Genomic DNA, 18,724 nt, shown 5'->3' with positions numbered 1-18,724 from the left:
AGAATTGCATATTTTCATGACTAATTCTGCCAAGAAGAGAATATTCACCATATGACTTTCTGTTGAGTCCCAACTAAACCCCCCATTGATCAGACAATTTCAAGCACTTTCAGAGAATATGTTTTGATCAGTCTGAAGATAATAAAAGAACTCATCAAAATTATGAACAAGAAAGACACCTTAGAAATCTGGGTATTATGCAAGCCAATAGATAGATGACATTGGTTACATAGATGCATTATTGTAAGCAAATAAATACATTTCAATTGTTTCTCGTTCTTATATTGAATTTTTGCACGCTGGTGGTGTTTTGATGTTCAGAAGACAGAAGCAGTATTAACTTAACTGTGTCCCATTCTGTGCCAATACAAACCAAACAAAGTTCCTAGTCCTGACAGGCAAAATTTCAAGCATTAGACATGAAGACATGGGAGGGTGAATGTAGAATAGCATGTTTCTTTTCCACTGTGGAATGTAGCAGTTGTCACCTTGTACAGTCTGAAAGCAGGATACAGTTATGAGAGGAAGAGGGATAACTTTAGTCAAAATTTAAAAGACTACAACCCCCTGGAGGTGAGGTAGCTTGTCAGCTAATGGTTTAAACTCTAAGGAGAATGGAGACTATGCTATGATTCTTCTTACGTTTACAGCAGAAATAAGAGAGAGAGAAATGCCTTTGAGGTGAGGAGCTGAATTCTAGACAGAGACTGGTGAACAGAAGGGAACTAAGGGAACAAGATTTGTTGCTGAGGAATTTTAATGACGAAGTGCATAAATTTTGGGTAAATAAATTAAAATAATAACTTCTATATTGTATGACATACATGTGAGTATAAAACTGCAGGTTCCATTAAATAGCCTAGAGAACTGAGACTCAGCTCATTTCTGTTGTTTCTTTGTACTAGTTCTTCCACCTCTTATATGCCCACATAATGCTTCCAAACACATTAATCAGATAATGTCTGAAGAGGCCTTCAATTGGCTGTGGTGGGAGGAGGGACTCCAAGCAGGATGAGTGCATTTCAGGGGAGCCACAGGTCAGCCACAGTAAAACAAAAATTGGATTTGAAAAATACTCATGTTCAATACTAATTTTACCTAGTCTCAGCAAAATTGGGTCAGAGCAGTGTTTTGTTGTGTTGATAAATGTGTAATAATGGCTGTACATCTACTTATTCAAATGAAGAGTCTATCTCTATACACTCCATACTCCAAAGATAAATTCTCTTCCCAAGGCTATGGAGGTCCACACCACTTCAGTAATTCCTCAGAGTACTATTTTTAAGCAAATATTTTTCTGATTAAAATAAAAAGACTACAGTTTTAAATGTTTCTGGTATTGACTACTTTTACTTAATCAAATTTAAGTCCTAAGCATGGCTATGTGGGAAAGTAAGATATTCCTATCACAGTCCATTCCACAAGTCACATCCTCTCACTCATCTAAAGCTCAGTGGCATTTAAAACAAGAGGGCTGGAGCATGTGAGCCAGGGAGACATCCCAGTACACAGTTCACTCATGTAACTGTGAGAGATGGGGTGTCCTGTGTGAAGGTCACTAGTGTGGTTATGGTTAATGACCTTACTCCATGGCAGGTCACAGGACTTCTGAAACCTCAAAATGAGCACGAAGCTAATTACTGCATCCCTGTGTTTACATATTGCATATGCCAATGGGCCCTAGCTCTGGCCTTTGCGAGCCTGAGTTACTATAATTGAGGAATCTGTCTTGTGAAGAGTTTGGTTGTTTATTTTCCATTTGTTGCTGCCAAGAGGGCTTCTCATTTCCTTTCCTTGCAAGGGTTTTGACTCTTTAACTTTAACACATTTCCAGCCTCCAATAGTAGGGCTGCTGAGACTGGGAATCCACTAGCTGCAACACGAAGGGAAATGGCATCCTGGGGATACCCCAAGCGAGGCAGAGCACAGTCAGCACCCAGCTGCCACTGCCACTGGCCAGAAAACATGGGCACAACCTAGAAAAGAGATCTGGAGAGCAGGCTTCAGAGGGAAAAATAAGGCCAAAATGAGTCAAAATGATTTGTGAATCCAAAATAGCTAATAGTAGAGGATACAGTGACTAGAAAACAGGGGCTGAAAAGGCTGGAAAAAACTATTTTTAACCTTGTAGCATTTTCAAGATTTGATCATAAGCAGTTTTAAAAGTTTTACTAAGTTACTACCTGCAAACAGAGACATTGAAATCTGAACTAATTACTAGTAATGTTTAATTTCATGACAAGTTATTTTGTTTGTGCTACTGTGAACGTTAAATTCTCATCAAACCTCCCAGTTATGACAGACACACATGAACCACACAAGCAGGTACTACATCCATGCTGTGTGACCCTGTATATTTATGGTACTACACATGAATGCACCCTCTGTACATGTGCACCAAGCCAAGGTTGTGATCTCTGAATAACATGCATCTTGATGTACAGTCAGGTGAAAATTTGAGTTGTGCCCTCAGATATCAAAATTATTTTAAGCCCCGCAGGGTGCTGGGCTGGCTCTGTCTCGGTGCTCCTTGGAAGATGCTCTCCTTTCCTGCTACTAGCTCCTCTCTTGCCACCTTCTGCCTCCTCCCTGTCCTGGGGACCCTGGGAGCAGTGGGGAGGTGACTCAGATGCCCTGAGCTCCTCTGGAGCATGCTATAAAAAATGTGCTGGACATGCTGTTGGTAAAAAGCATCAACCTCATATTAACAGGAATAGTGTCAAAGCTGAGACAGAAGTATGTGGTCAATTGTTCTTGTAAGGGAAGTGAATCAGAAAAAAAGTTTATTGCATTCTTTTATTAAAATGTGAACAATGTGAGAGCTGTCCTCCTCAGATCACTAAACCAAATAAGGGATAGAAATCAGCTCTTTTTCTCTTCTAATCTTCCCTTTTGGTGCCTCCTTGTGCTCCAGAATTGGCTAGCTAACTATATTTTAGATGCCTGAGCTTTGTAGGAAAATCTGAAGGGAATACAAGCCCCTCAAGAACCCTTCCTCCTCCCCCTTGCAAAGTATCTATCTGTTATTCATTCAGCACTAAATTTCTAGCACCTGCCTAAACTCTTCCCTCTTGAATAAAAATGTTTGGGATTGAAAGCTCTAGCTTCAGAAAGTGAAACCCACATCTGTGTCTATTCCACGAAAGAAAAGAAGGCAGAGGTCTGCTCCTTGCCCACCAAGTCCAGGTCCACCTTCTGGCTTGCCAGCAAACCAGCTGGGGCTATTCCCTCCATAGCAGATATGACTGGGGAAGAGGGCAGATCAAACAGAGTCCTTAAACAAACTCCCAGTTATGTTATGTAGACATGCAAGAGTCTGCCTAGTCTCTGATCTTCCTCCCTGGCACAGCTGGGAGCAAATGTGGCACAACTTATTCATGGCACCTTCAGTGACTTCCCATCGTTTCAGGGAGAGGAACACAGGAAACTGCAACCACTCTCCCCTCTCTGCAGGGCTGCAGGGCAGAGGCAATGAGCAAAAGAGCAGCATGCCATTCTCTCCTACGCCTCATCCCTTCCTTCCTCTGCCAGAACATCCTTGCATACCCTGCTGGCCTTCTATCACAACTCACAGTTAATGCTGCTGAAGTCCTTCCCCTAACTCCTAGTGATGCAAGGAGCACTTTCTGAGGAAGGGATACGTTTGTCACTGCTGGAAGAGGAAATGAGGCTCCTCCAGGATGTGTGCCACAGTGGGTTACCATTACAACTTCTTTCTGTTGATGCTTAGCAGACCCCATATCAAGCTGTTTTCTCACTTTTGGACAATCTTGCTACAAAGTAAATGTGCAGGGATGTGGCTGCTGGGAGCAGGCTCTCACCACCTGGAGACCTAAACCCTTCACTATTTTGACCTGAGTGTCCTGGAAAGAGGAACAAATGCAAGAGAGAAGTTTGATAGGGCATCTATCAAATTTAGTCCAAGAATGCAAAACATTTGGGGTATGTGAGCTACAGAGTAAATCAGGCTGTGGCTGTTTCAAGTCTAATGGCGACACATCCAGCACTGTTTAATCAGCTAAATCCTGGGCTATGGAACACTTCCATGTATAGCAATGCTGTTATAACACTGCAGTCATGGGCAGCATGGCACTCATTCATTATTCTGTTACAGCTGCCCTCATTTTAAAGGGCCTGATCCAAGACCCACTGAAATCCCATTGACTTTCAGAGTACTGTGGATCTAACCATAAAGCAGGGATTTTCAGCATTCCTCTGTAACAAAGTGAAAACAAAGGAGCACTTTTTTGGCCGCTGCTTCTCCTCATCTCTCTGGATATTTGCCTTTTCTTCCCCACCCAGGCAGCTCTGTTTGTTTTTCCCCACCCAGATCTCTGCATCTCCAGCCTCATTGTCTCTTCTCAGCTCCCTCTCCCAGCCAGCTCTGACACCTGATGTAGCCTTTGGTCTGCTTTGGCTGCCACCTCAAGCTCTCTTTAACCTTCATAACTTTGAAAAGGGTATGAAGTTAAAGACTTGCTGCCATAACCTCGTGTTATAAAGGTCCAAGGAAGCTTCAGAACATTCCCAATTAGATGATAACAGCCAGTGTTATTCTCAGAGATCCTAAAGACTAGGAGAGAGGTTGTGGGAATCTCTATGGAAGATTTTTAAGGAGGTTAGACAAACAATCATCAGAGCCAGCCTAAGTATAGCAGTTCAGATTCATAGACTAGTAAGGGACTAGATAATTCTTTAATAAGCATTTATAAAATGGCGACAAAATTTCCACAAAATTTTTTTCTTGCCTGTTGCTTTCTGCAAAACTCCCACAAAAAGACACCACACTGCCTATTTACAGAGCACAAATCCAAGTATCCCTGTCCACTGACATCAGTATAAGGCCTCCTGCTGTCATTTACCAAGCTCAGACTTTTAGTTGGGGCTGAGTCAAAAAACTGAAATCAACTTTTCATCATTTTTGTCCAGTTTAGTCATTTGCATTGCAGAGATATCTGTTGATGTTTCTCTTTGCATTCACCAGCTTTGAATAATTGCTACAGGAAGAGTAGAGGGCTGGATTTTCTTGCTAATTTACGAGAGATATAAGGTAGCAACTCTCTGCCAATGAAAATGTGTCATTTTTAAGAGCAGATGAAGATATGGTCCATGAGGGGCATATTGCTGTATGATTAGGCCTGGAAAAAAATAAAATATGGACGGATGCAAACAAAAATTCTTTTCCAGTAATTTTTTGTTGAAGTAATTTTGCAGTGACAAATTATTGGAAGAAAAAAACCAACATTCTTCATTTAAAAATGTGGTGGCCATGCAAGATTCAGAAAAAGCATTTTCTAAATCTTCTATTCTTAGTTCTTTGAAATTCAAAATGGTAGCAAAAAATTAACTGTTGTTCCATGAGAGAAACATATACAGCTAACATTGTCAGAATTTGACAATTAACTGTGGGGATCTTCTATTGTTGTTTTGTTTTACAAGCAAAATGACCCAGTAACGAAATTTCTCAATTCTAATCTAATCCTCCCCAATATCTACAGCAAACAGTAGCCCCAGTGTAAAGATTTACAGCTACAGTTATGTCTCTGCTTTGTTCTTGAGCATGTATTTACTTCTGCCCATTTGCTTTCTGAAATTTTCTCTCATTTGTCATCTGAAGAACTCCATTTAAAAGGAAAACAGGCCTCAGACATGAAACACAGCTACATTCCTGAAACATGAGATGAACAACCTTTAATTCATGCAACCTTTCATTTACAGTAATGTTTAATGGATGGGCTGGTTTCATTATGGACAATGCCTCTCCCTGTCATTAGCCTGCAGAAAGGGCTAAAACTCTTAAGCATTTAAAGGAGCTCCATTTCAGGCTCTGTATTCCCTCCTCCCCTCCCTCCCCCACTCCCCATCAACCCCTTGTGACTGCCCTTTTTCTAAGTGCACAATCTAAATGCTACACTCTGCAAATTGCACTTATTGCTGGCTTCGAGCGTCGAAGAACCCTTCTGAGCACTTTTTATACAAACCCTCACAAGGTCAAAGTTGGAAAAATCTCAGCTGGTGGACTTGGATCCCATGAGCTAGTGACCATTTATAATTAATATTAATGAATGGCAGATGACAGATGTTTATTGCCTAAGCAGAAACGTGCATTGCTAAACCAGAAGTATTTAGTTTAAATCCAGAGGAACTGACTTTATTTCTTGTATGGATGTGGGCTGGTGGTGGGGAATTCCAGTGGGTGATCCAGCCCTTGCTACCTTTAAGCATGAGCATGGAAAGAATAATTCTTTAAAAAAGAATCCTGAGCCCTCTATTTGAAGTATGACATTTGGTCCTGCAAAACATTAACTGAAGTAAGGAGAATTCTCTGTGCACTTTGGCAGCTCTGATTTGCAGCAGTAGTGGCTTTTATCCATAGAGTCTAAAGCACCAAAATTAAGGAACTCTTACCTCTGCTTTACACTTCTGGAACCTGAGAAAGTAATTTAAATATAGTATTATAAAGAAAAAAAAGGCTTTGTCACTGAGAAAAAGGATTGCAATCCCAGACACAGTATATTTTTCTTGCTGGATTTTTTTTCCATAGTGGTCTTAAATTAAACTAAAGCTATGATGCATAAATCTTTCAAGTTAAATGTGACACAATGGAAGATGTAACATGGAGATGGAAGAGTCTTGTCTCTGTGAATACTTAAGGCTGATGGAGTCTCTGGTTTTGATCTGAAAAAAACTCTTACAGCACATAAATTAACTTCCTGGACATAGAGACATCTTGGGTAACATTTTCAAAAGTACAATAATTTCAAGTAACTTAGAGTTTCTGGTTGAGGTTGGAGTGTCTATTTGTTCTGAATCCCTTGGACAAAGCATCCTGCTCCATATAGTATCTTGCTACAGTATGTGTGTACCAATTATTTGCTGTTTTCTTGCTCCTGAGATTTTTACACAGTCTGTGAACTGTTTCTGAGTATGCCATTCCATATCCTTGCAAAATATTATTTGGTTTAGTGGCTACAGGGTTGGTCTCAGGTCTTATAAAAGAGTGCCAAATGAGTTGCTAACAAAAGCAGATGGTGCTTAAATCTGTAGAAATAGTGAGCAATTTCTGCTTTTGGCTGAAGCAGAATTTCTTGGAGCAGGAAAGAAAATGATTAGTTACTCAGATTGAAAGAGAAGCATGAACATATTTGGTGACTACTGTACAGTGGACTTCTTCACCTGGAGGAAGGAGGCAGCTGAAGAGAGAGGCTGTTGATCCCCACAGTCCCAATTTTTCCCAGAGAGGCTAGAGAGGATCCTGACTTTGTGCAATACATCATTGTACCGAAAATATCACTTGCTGAACTTTTGAGTCAGGTTCCTTAGAACCTTTCTTGCATTCCAGCAGTTCAGCTCCCATAGCCAGCCTTGCTGTACAGGCTGCACACACACCACAGGAACACAGAGGGGTGTTACCATTTTACCAGCACTGCTGTAAGACTCCTAAGGTACCTGCCAAGTTGAAAAATAAAACATGCAAGTTGTGCTGAGTGGCCATTGTGCACTGCTGGCAAGATCTGTGTGAGACAGGACATGGGGTAGATCTCCTGGTGGAGGTTCCAGACCTTCCTTAGCACTTGAGGGTGATCTGCCATGAGAGGCTGCATTCTCATCTTAGTGGGGGCTGCATCCCCTCCAGCCTTTGGGCCACATGGGCTTGCCTGCATCCATCTCAAGAGCATGGCAGTCAGTTTGTGAAGTATCCTAAGTGAAGTGGGCTCCAGTGATGCACTGTCACATGGCAAAATCATTCTTCACATTCCACTTCCAGCTACTCATAAAGCTGGCTGCTCACTTCAGTGTGCAAAGCTATGTTACTACAAAAAGCTCTAAATGCAAAGTTCATCCTCAGAGGAATTTAAAAAGAATAAACTTATCACATTCTTGGGGAAGAAAAAAAAATAAAAGAAGAAAAGACAGCCTGGATAAAATTCACATGGACAACTCCTATCTGTGATTCATGTGAAATTGAAGAATTACGAGCAATGTTAAAATACTGGCATTCAAGTTCCTTTTGTGCATATCCACCACGAACCCCACTTAGAAATACTTTTTTTAATACTTTATAGGCATTGATTTTCCAAAGAAATGGAAAATACCAGATTACCAGAGTCATCACATTTCCCAGAAACTTACTGATTTCAATGAAGTCCCAGTTGAAAGTCAGCAGGTTTTTGAAACAACCTTGCCTTTGTGTTAGGTTTCTGCCCAGTATCCTTTCAGCTTGTCCATTGGGTTGGCCTCTGGCAGCCCACCTGGAAGGCTGACAAAGACTCAACAGCCTGAAAACCTGAGATCCCTTTGGCAACTTGGTCCAAGATTCCTAGGCTTCACTGGGCTAAATTCTGAATCTTTCTGGCATATAAATTCCCCGAGCCTTTTTCAGAGGCAGTCCATGAGTCTTGGTGATCCCAACGTCCTTTTCCATAAGCTTCTCTCCACCTGGTAAACTGCCAGGTGTTCTCTCAACAGGTAAGAAGAATCCTTCAGAAACACATTGAGATGGCCAAAGTTAAATCTCATGTCAGCCTTTTAGATAGGGAACTTTTGGAGTCTCTGATCCACATGAAATTTAGAAGCCTGACCTGTCACTTTAATCAATGTGAAAATGTATTTGGAAATATTGGCACTACTTAGAGAGGGGAGGATCAATGCTTTGGTCAGCTGAAACAGTACACACAAACTGGAGACACAAAACAGAAAGAGACAGTCAATTTTCAACACCTTGACTTGAAAAGTATCCTTGAAAACAAATTCTCCCTTCAGTTACACCAAACACCAACCTTGGTGACCTCTGTGTGTTTGAGCAAGTACAACACAGAGGTCAGAATCAGACCTCTGGTGAATTTTGGTAAAAACAGCCTGCTTCTGTGCTGATGGATTTGCTGAGAGGATCCATCAGGAGCTGCTGTCCCCCTGTATGTTACCTGCTGCTGACAGGCTGATCCAGCTGTTCAGCTGGCCTGAGGTGCACAGGGACTCCTGTTTACCTGTCAGCACAGGCGTCACCCCAGGTAGAAATGCAAACAAATAATGCTCAGAGTGGAGGGGACAAGTCAACCGTGCCAAGAGAGGCCAGAGGGACATCCTGTTGACTCCTCATCTTCCTTTACCTTCCTGGCATGTCAGAAAACTTAAGAAAATGTAAGGAGGGGACTTGAGGAGGAGGGTATAGGTGCACCTATACCAGCAAATGAAATGGTGGAAGATGCCCAGGCTCCTTGGTTCTGGTGTATAGTACCAGGGCAGGAACTGCTGGCTTGATTCAAGTGTTGGAATCAGCACTTACAAAATGTCTCCAGGATCTGTACCCAATCACCAGTATAGCCCCGCTCTGAGCCACGGTCGATAATGGAAAAAGGCATTCCTTGGGATGCACCCAGATATTGGGGTCATATAAGTATCATCTGAATTACTGGGTTCCATTGAGGCAATCAGTTCAAATAAAGCCAAGGAAAACATCTTTTCTCACTCATCCCTCCCTTCATAGCACACTGAGCACAAATTTGAGAACTAAAGAAACAAGTTTCTTTGGGGGTTTTCTCCATTTTGCTATTGCACTAGAAAGAGTTTAAATGCCTGCTGAGGCACTAGCATCTGTCTCTTATCATGTATAACTTTTCTTGATTATTTCTAGAGCGGCAGACTAAACATGCAACTCTGACATAATGCAGCATCACATTTTTATTTCTGGTTTGTTCAAAAGACTGCACCAGCTGAAATAAGTCTCTAAAAAAGACTATATTTATGACCTCAATCCAAGCTAACAGGAGAGCTTGGATTATTGGTGACTAAAAGGAAAACAGGCTATTATATCCTGATGCTCTAACAACAGGGCAAGGGTTTTTGGTACCAATTACTAGTATTCCCAATATTTCTACTGGTTCCTGATTCTCTTGTCTTAAAAGAGGCCCATCAAGTGGATTTGGACACTCATGGACCTTTTTCCCTCTTTAAGGAGAGCTGTAAAAACCCAATCCCATTCAGAAGTCCCCATTAAAATCTCAGAAGAAGAAAATGCCAGCTTCCTAAGTACCAGCATGGTCTAGGTAATTTCCTGTCCTAAGGAATGGAGAGTGATTTTCTGCTCTGCTAAATTGCCATTACTTTCCTGTCTTTGGAAGCTGTGTTCAGACTTTATAAGCTGCGGGTTCTTATAAGATGAAAACTGTTATGTAATTACAAAATTGATGTTGTTAGCACATTAATCCTGATTAAAACAAGGCTGCTAGCAAATTCCCTTAGTCCCAACAGACAAGCATGAAGGGAATAAATCCCCACAAGCATTTGTTTGAAAAGGCAACAGTAAATGTCTCCACAAACAGCAAACAGAACTCATTATAGTAATCCTCCTTCTCTGCCTGCTTCTTTGACTGAAGGATATTCTATTTTCAGGCACTGGCAATATCTTTTCTATGGCACTGGCAAGGCACATCCTGGCACAAACCAGTTTCTATTGCAAGAGGTCATCACAAGCCAGGGACTTTCCATAAACCTTGCTTATGAGCTCATGAGTGTAGAAGTGTCATTTCTCACCATCCACGGAAGAAATTATATCTCCTGACTTCCCATACACCTAACAGGATACGACTTTCTCCTTATCTCCTACAGCAGTGAAAAACCCGACATCTCCTGTCTTGGTGTAAATAACTGGGTCAGCCTCCTCCCATTCCTCTCTGCCTGCTTCATGCCAATGGCTGTGGTGCAGGCCCCAGCTATTTCTGTATTTGGAAACAACATTCTCATTCCTGCTAATGTGCCTCCTTCAGCACTGTTCTTGCAAGGACAAGCTAGCGCACACAATGTAAATAAGAACATTTTTCAAGTGAATGCAATCTAGTAGCCCAGATCCTATTTTCAGAGGCAAACAAACCTTAAGGATCCTCATACAAAGACATCTGAAGTCTACATCTAGAGAAGTATTTCCACTCTTCAGAGGAGATGGGACACATAAGAACAAGTTAGTCACCAAGTCCCATAATGCAGCTGCTCAACGATAAGTATCAATAGCTTTTGAGTTAGAGCAACATCATAGAATCACAAGATGGTTTGGACTAGAATGGGCCTTAAAGATAATCTAACTCCAATCCCCTGCCATAGGCAGGGACACTTTACACTAGACCAAGCTCTACCCAACCTGGTCTTGAACATTTCCAGGAATGGGGCAGCTACAGCTTCTCTGGGCAACCTGTTCTAGAATATCTTCCTCAGATTTAATGAAAACCTACTGTTTTTCATTTTAAAGACATTCTTCCTTGTCCTGTCACTACCTGCCTTTGTCAAAAGCCCCTTTCCATTTTTCTTCTAGGCTCCCTTTAGGTACTGCAAGGCCACAATTAGGTCACACCAAAGCCATCTCTTTTCCAGGCTGAACAATCCCAATTTTCTCAGTCTTTCCTCATAGGAGAGGGGCTTCATCCCTCTAATCATACTGGTGTCCCTCCCCTAGACTTGCTCTAAAAAGTCAGTTTCCTTCCTCTGCCTGGGACCCCAGAGCTGGATGCAGTGTTCCAGGCGGGGTCTTACAAGAGAGGAGGGGCAGAATCCCCTCCCTCACCCTGCTGGCCACGTTGCTTTGGATGCAATCCAGCATACCATTGGCTTTCTGAGCTGCAGAAGCACATTGCTGGGTTATGCCCAGTCTCATCCATCACCATTCCCAAGTCCTTCTCAGCAAGGCTGCTCTCCATCTGCCCAGCTTGTACTGGCACTGCGAGTTGTGCCAACACAGGTGCAGCACCTTGAACTTGGTCTTGTTAAACCTCATGAGATTCCCAAGGGCTTTTGAGCTTGTCCAGGCATCTTGGATTATCAAAGATCACTACAAAGAACTATGGATATGACACACGCCTTAAGCTCTGTATCCATCTAGACTGGTATGGAAACCAGGTAGGCTACCATTATGCATCTCAACAGCAGAAGAACCAAGGTTTGGCCAAGTTACTTGCTCCTTGAATGTCTTTGTAGACCTTAGCTCTGTTAAATTTTTCACCTATATTCTCTTCAGCATTTTGGAACAACTGCAGCAGTAAGGCAGGCCAGGAAATGCACTGTCATGTAGCATCTAGATTGTTCTGAAGTTGTTGACCCTCACACTCTGGTTTCCCGGAAATCTAGTGATTATAAAATAGGGCCACAATAGCTAAGGAAAAAAAGAAAAGAAAAAAAAAAGACTGCTGTGAAAAAAGTTATGCAGTTATGCTGTTTAAACTTCAAAAAGACATACCAGATGAATCAGCCACTTGTGGCTTGGGAATGAAAGGAGAAAGTCCATTGCATCACTGGGCAGCCGGGGGTTTGGAGGGATGTTATCTTGGCAAGTAGTATGAGTACATGCTACAGGCTATGTTCCAGAAAAAAAATGTGTCACTTTTCTTGAAAATGAGAATGATCTGCTCATTTGCATAATATGGCATGACTGTATTGTTGACAGAGCTAGAGTAAGGGAGTTCAGAGCCTGGGGCATGCTTCTCTTCCTGGCTTCTTTGCTCAGCATGGTTTCTTTGCGTCATGCTGTTGTTGTCCAGGCCACATGATGAGGAAAGCATGACAGACTTTTAGTCTAAGAGGACTAAAAATGCCTCTGAGAAGGGTGTGGAGAGGTGGAGAGCAATACAGTGTAGTGGCACTCAACCTTTAGGTTTTGTCCCTGTGCCTCATGGGGTACAAAGGGATTGGGGCACTGGTACTGCAGCACCAGTGCTGACAGTGCTCCAGTAGCCAGGAAGCACCAAGAGGTCAGACAAGGCTGTGAGGGGTGTGAAAGAACACTGTGGCACATTACAGCAGTGGCTTGTGGTCTTTAATTGCAGCTTTTCAGCTTATTACAGTGTAGTGGGGAGGATTTGTGGTCCGTGGTGACAGTCACAGTAGAAGCAGTGGGACCCTTCCAAAGAGGGGCCTGTTACATCAGTGCCTGTAATCCCAACAGGAGCAATTCCATGACCCTCTTGCTCCTTTTTCTCTCCCATAGTAAATGTCTTCATGGGAGGGATGAAAGAAATACTATCATCACAAATGTCTGAGGCTAGATTCTCATCCCTCTGGGATTTCCATGAAGCCTACCCTGTAATACTTCCCCCCCCCCATCAAAGTGAAGCAGTTTGCACAATCACATTTTATGTCTTCCTATGGTGGTTTGGGATTTCAGCACCCAAGTCTCCTGTAATAATTTCAGCTGAATATAATAGGTGGAACTAGGTGACAATGCTTAAAGCATAGGAAATCTGTAACCTGTGTTGGTTAATCCATGTCAGCCATGATTTCCTAAGTAACTGTCTGTCATAGTGTGCTTTTGAGCAACAAGGCCTCCCAAGTCAGGGCCAACGCATCCTCCCACTAATCCATAAAATACTGCTACAGATCTAGTGGAAATACCACATCTGAGGAGATAATGCACAGGCTTCTCTGAAATACCCTGGCTTGTTTAAATAGATGTATTCAGACATGGATTGCGTAAATACAGACTCAGGAATTTCTTTGACCCGGGGCTATAAAATATATTACCAAGAACTCAGCACCTTGAATCTGATTAGACATGTAATTATATTGTTATCCAAACTAATTTCATGTCTGCATTTAATTTGAACTACTGCACTTCTAAAAATTATAGCAAGTCACTAGATTTTCATCAATATAGGAATTTGCTATTATTAGAAGCAGCAAGGTATCTCCTGTGTACCAGAAAACTCACAGTGCCTGCAGATCAATTCTTCCAGTACAGTAGTCTGTACAAAGCTTTAGTTCCAACATAAAAGCTATTTTAACACCAATTAATTACTGTATTGTAATATCTATTGCAAGTATTATACATTCGTAATACAATTGTTATTAATATATTACATTCGTTATACAATAGTACAATAATGTCAGAGATGTATTAGATTCTCACGAATACTTCTCTGATATTATATATATTCTATTCATTAGCAAAACACTCTATTGGAAAATATTTCATCTCCTGTCTAAAAATACTTAGCCTATTTTGTTTTTTATTTTTAATTTTGAAGGGTTGTGTTGAATCTCTAAGAAGAAATAAGCGTTTGTAACGTTAGTGCATCATAGCAAGAATTCCGTGACTCATCGGGAAAGTTCACCCGCAGGCAAAATAAAGCCAAGACAGGCGGTAGAGCGGTACGGGCGGGACAGGAAGAGTACGGGCGGGAGCTTTAGGACACGACCGGAGGGGACAGGGAAGGAAGGAACCTGCGGGAGCCGCCCCCGCCCCAGCCCCGCCTGGCGCGGAGCCGCGGCGCCCCCGCGCGGGCGGCACGGGCACTGCAGCACTGCAGAGATGGAGAGGGAGAGAGAGATAGAGAGAGAGCTAGAGAGAGTGAGAGAGAGAGAGAGACTCATGCTGCAGCCCAGGAGAACGTTCTAACAAGAGCATTCTTCGTAAATGGAATTGAAATTCCAGGAGAATCTATTCCTCCAGGTCATATTGTTGCATCGTTTACTTCTTCACTGAGTTCCAACATAGTTTTAATAATGGCCTTGCCTTGTCATCTTCTTCAAAGGCAAAGTAGGTCATAGAAATATTGAATGGTTTGGGTTGGAAGGGGCCTTAAACGTCATTAGTTCCAGCACCCCTGCCGTGGGCAGGAACACCTTCCACAAGACCAGTTTGCTCCAAGCCCCATCCAAACTGGCCACGAACACTTCTGGGGATGGGGCAGCCACAGCTTATCCGGACAACTTGTTTCAGTGTCTCACCACCCTCACAATAAAGAATTTCCTCCTAACATCTAATCTAAAAATCTTCTCTTTTAGTTTAAAACCTCTCCCCCTTGTCCTATCACTATCTGTCCATATAAAGAATCATTCTCCATCTTTTTTTTATACACTCTCTTTAAGTACTGAAAGGCCAACTTGTATTCAGAGATGAACTTGTAAACATAATGGCCCATGTAATTTTCGCACTTTTCATTTCACAGATAGCCAAATGCCCAAATTTTCAATGAATTTCCATGATATCTGGTACCCAGTTCAATGTGCTGTGATGAAGAGAGTTTCAGCAAGTAGAAGAAAGAAGAAAAAATATTCAGGAACAAATCTCTGGGAAGAAGAGAGAAGGGATATGAGCAGGGAGGGTGATGTACACAAAAATATATCCCAATGCTAGCAGAGAACTGCTGGTAGAATCTTCTCTTGGGTCTAAACTGAAACACAAACTGACTAGGAGTAACATTACACTGTCACATAAAAATTTTCATTTTTAAAAATAGTAGTGAAAGGAACAAAAGAACAAGCAAAGATGACCCTTCTATGCTATATTGCATTACCATAATATTATAGGTCTGGAGGGCAGATCTTTTCACAAATGGCAGCAGAATGGAGATGGTAACATTAAACCATGTACAAACTGCACAGAGGACTCCAAACTAGCTATCCTCAGAGTAGAAGAGAATTACGACTTGGTTTTAAGTATTTTCCAGAGATCAGTTTTCCTTGTCATTTGTTAAGATACCAGCTTGATTAAAACAGAAACAGTAAAGCTGTGCCTAGATAAGTCTCTAGTTAGACAAAGATATCTTATTCTTAGTATATCCACACACATATAAATACATATATCCTGGTCCATGACTGAATGGGAAACCATTACATGTCATTCCAACACACTTAAAGAACTGTGGCTGGGAAGTCACAGCTGAATGATTTTGGCTAATCACCAAGTGAGTAATGTCAAACACTGAATGTCTGGACAGTTTCCATTCAAATAACATTTCATCTTGGGCCAATAGTATTTACAAACCACTGGAATGAAATCCCATACTGTCATTTATCCATTAGTAAGAGACAGCATTACAGCTGGGTAAGATATAGCCTTACTTCTGCATGGAAGTCTCCCAGTTCTCCCAGTGGTGGTAGCTCTTTCTGAGCCTCCCACACCAGTTCTGCAGGTCTCCCCTGGTCACGTCTGGGCATCTTAGAGGGTGTTCACAAATTCAGAGAGGGATTCAGCAGGTGTGTGGATGTATATTCAGGTAATCTCTAACTGGTTCCCTGAAGTTTAAGGTGTTCTTTTACATTTAAATTTTTACTGTTCCAGAAACAATAAATGATAAAGGCAGATATTGGTCACTAACGTGTGTATCCAAACTTTCCCTTGGTCTTCAGTCCTAGGCAGTGGTGGTAAAGAATGGAGAAGGTGTAAAATATCCCCACAGAGCTACACAACAAGAAGAGCATATTTTCACATCTTGATCTTGCTCCTTTCTTTCTGCATTCTCTTCACCTCCTCGGAATCTCTATTCCTTTATCTGACCTGCGCCCTGAACCTCCTTGGATGGTTATCTGTTCTCAGAACAAAGCCACTTCCCCTGCAGCTACTCCCTCATTGTGACATATTCCCACAGAGCTCAGTGAGGTATCAAAAACCACTGACTTTGGTTTTGAGGCAGGAATGGGCAAAATTGATAAAAATTTAGCACCCTCAACAGCAAGAGCTACTGCCAGGTTTGTGTAACTCCCCCCACACTGGTGTAGGAAAGCCTGGATTATCTATGCTAAAATTTAAAACCAAAAAAATATTCACTCTGTAACAAAGAAGGCTAGATTACTAGTATCATTATTGAGATATCATAAAAGAGAGTTTAGCCAGTTGTTTTTCAATACTTGTCCAGAAATTTCTCCATGTAAGAAGGCATAGGGGTCAGTATGACATTCTATCAGGAAAGTCTCCAGAGAAGTTGCCTTTGAAGATACCATTGAGATCCATCTAACTGCAGGTGAATTTCAGCTGCATAGCTCAGTAGTTCTACACAGACAGAAACCTAATCTGCTTTAGGCTCATGTGGACTTACAAGTTCAAGCTAATGTGATTCCTGCACTGGTTTGTAAAGAATCATAGAATCACAGAAATGTTTTGGTTGGAAGGGATCTTTGAAGATCACCTCTGCCATGGGTAGCGGCATCTTTCACTAGATCAGGTTGCTCAGAGCCCAATCCAGTCTGACCTTGAAGAGATCCAGTGATGAGGTATCCATAGCTTCTGTGGGCAGCCTGTTCCAGTGCTGCACCACACTCAGCATAAAAATTTTCTTTCTCACGTGCAAGCATAAATGTACTCTATTATATCATCTCCACAGCCAATATACAAAGTTTTAATGTTCCTAAGGGGACAGGATGCTTTATGGGAGAGGTCTGTAGCAGCAACAAATTCCTCAACATCTCACCTGATTTAAAGCAATAAAGTAGTTGAATACCTAATTATGTGACAATGGTCTAGAGTTTGATTTGAGACACATTTTAGCCTGAAGACCATCACACACCTGTGCTGGAGCAGACACTCTGCAATGGGATTCATGTTGCAATACCAAGAATCCCCTGGGATGTGGGTGTGGTGATCAGACATTTCAAAATACTAGTGTCCAGCTCCTAATGGGAGGTGCTAAACCAGGGCTGGTTTCACGGGTCATGGAAAAGTGAGGGACTCAGAAATTTCAATAGTCTGAGCAAATCTTCTAATGTGCCATAATTTCTTTTCAGGGAAAAAAAATAGGGAGGAAAAAAGGAAAAAATCCAACAAAGATGAAAGCAAGGAGACAAGACAGGAAAGCAAAGGGCGAGCAGCCCGAAGACAAAACCGAGAACAGAGGGAAAGCAACAACAAAACACAGCCGAAGAAAAGGAAAGCCCCAAACAAAGAACAGGACCTGGCACCAGCTGACACTGCACATTAATGGCCCTCCATGATTGTTTAAGTCTTATGATGCTGCTATCTCTACCAGATCGCCCTGACAGGTGTTCCAACCATTCAGGCCACAAATGGACAATGCTACCAGTTATTATTAAACTTTAAACAACATTCCAAATACTTCCTATATTCTCCAAGCAACCATAGTTTATTAAAGAGATTGACATGAGCCAAGGAAAAAAAAATCTAAAGATGGGATCCTTTAAAACTGTTATATTATATGCTTCCATGCATCTGTAAAAGGCAATTAAGAAATTTTGTATATAATAATAATAGGGTATAAAATATAGCAATATAATAATGAATGACTTTCAGATGAACAATGTTCTTTTTCTTTGTAAAATATTTTTCAAGTTATTGTTTAAGTATGAGGCAAGAGATATGTCTAAATCAAAGATGAAAATTGTATCCCTTCATATATTGTACATAATTAAGAGAAGGAGGAAAACATTTCCGAAGAGCCAGTAGGAGCCCAAGGTTTTACAACCTCTGGTGGAGCAGGATGGGATTGCTCTGTGTTTTCCCGGTCCATGCTCCAGGTGAGAAACATCAGGAGAAAGACAGCAGGGCTTCAGCTGCTGAGGGATAAGAAGCAGAAGCATCTGCAGCTTTGAAGACTGAATCCCTGAGGCAGAAGGAAACTGAGCTGAGCTCGAATAACGCTCTTATCTGTGGACAACACAATGTTTTCTGGTGTAAACAGTGGTACCGTGTGCTGTTTTATGCTTTTTATACCTATGTGTAACTTAAGTCTACATTTCAAATCTTCTGGTGAATGACAAATCGTATTTGTAGGAGACAACGTTGAGTTAATAAAAACCAGAAAAGTAGATCATGTAAGTATGTGTTTTTCACAGTGATGGTGTCACTTTTTCTGCTGGGGAAGGGAATAATTTCATAGCTTCACAGACTGAAGAGGACACAACTTACACCCACACTGTGCATCTAGCAAAAGAGTATCCACGAAAATAAATTTACAAACGTAGACAAATTACAAACTTCTGCCCAATTTTACTTAAATTCCTATTCTGG

The 18,724-nt window shown here is 41.6% G+C and overlaps 1 protein-coding gene across 1 annotated transcript in view; it reads left to right on the top strand.

Moving 5' to 3' along the window:
• RSPO3 (R-spondin 3) overlaps positions 1-18,522 on the top strand; it is a 58,347-nt gene extending 39,825 nt beyond the window's left edge. Inside the window, exon 5 of the mRNA XM_066545769.1 lies at positions 17,485-18,522. Coding sequence (XP_066401866.1) covers positions 17,485-17,678 — 194 coding nt within the window. The 3' untranslated portion in view covers positions 17,679-18,522. The remainder of the gene's footprint in view (positions 1-17,484) is intronic.
• Positions 18,523-18,724: the final 202 nt, after the last annotated feature.

This window comes from Molothrus aeneus, chromosome 3 (assembly GCF_037042795.1).
Source record: "Molothrus aeneus isolate 106 chromosome 3, BPBGC_Maene_1.0, whole genome shotgun sequence".
In the NCBI taxonomy this organism is placed as follows: domain Eukaryota; kingdom Metazoa; phylum Chordata; class Aves; order Passeriformes; family Icteridae; genus Molothrus; species Molothrus aeneus.
This window is presented reverse-complemented; position numbering and strand designations above follow the sequence as displayed.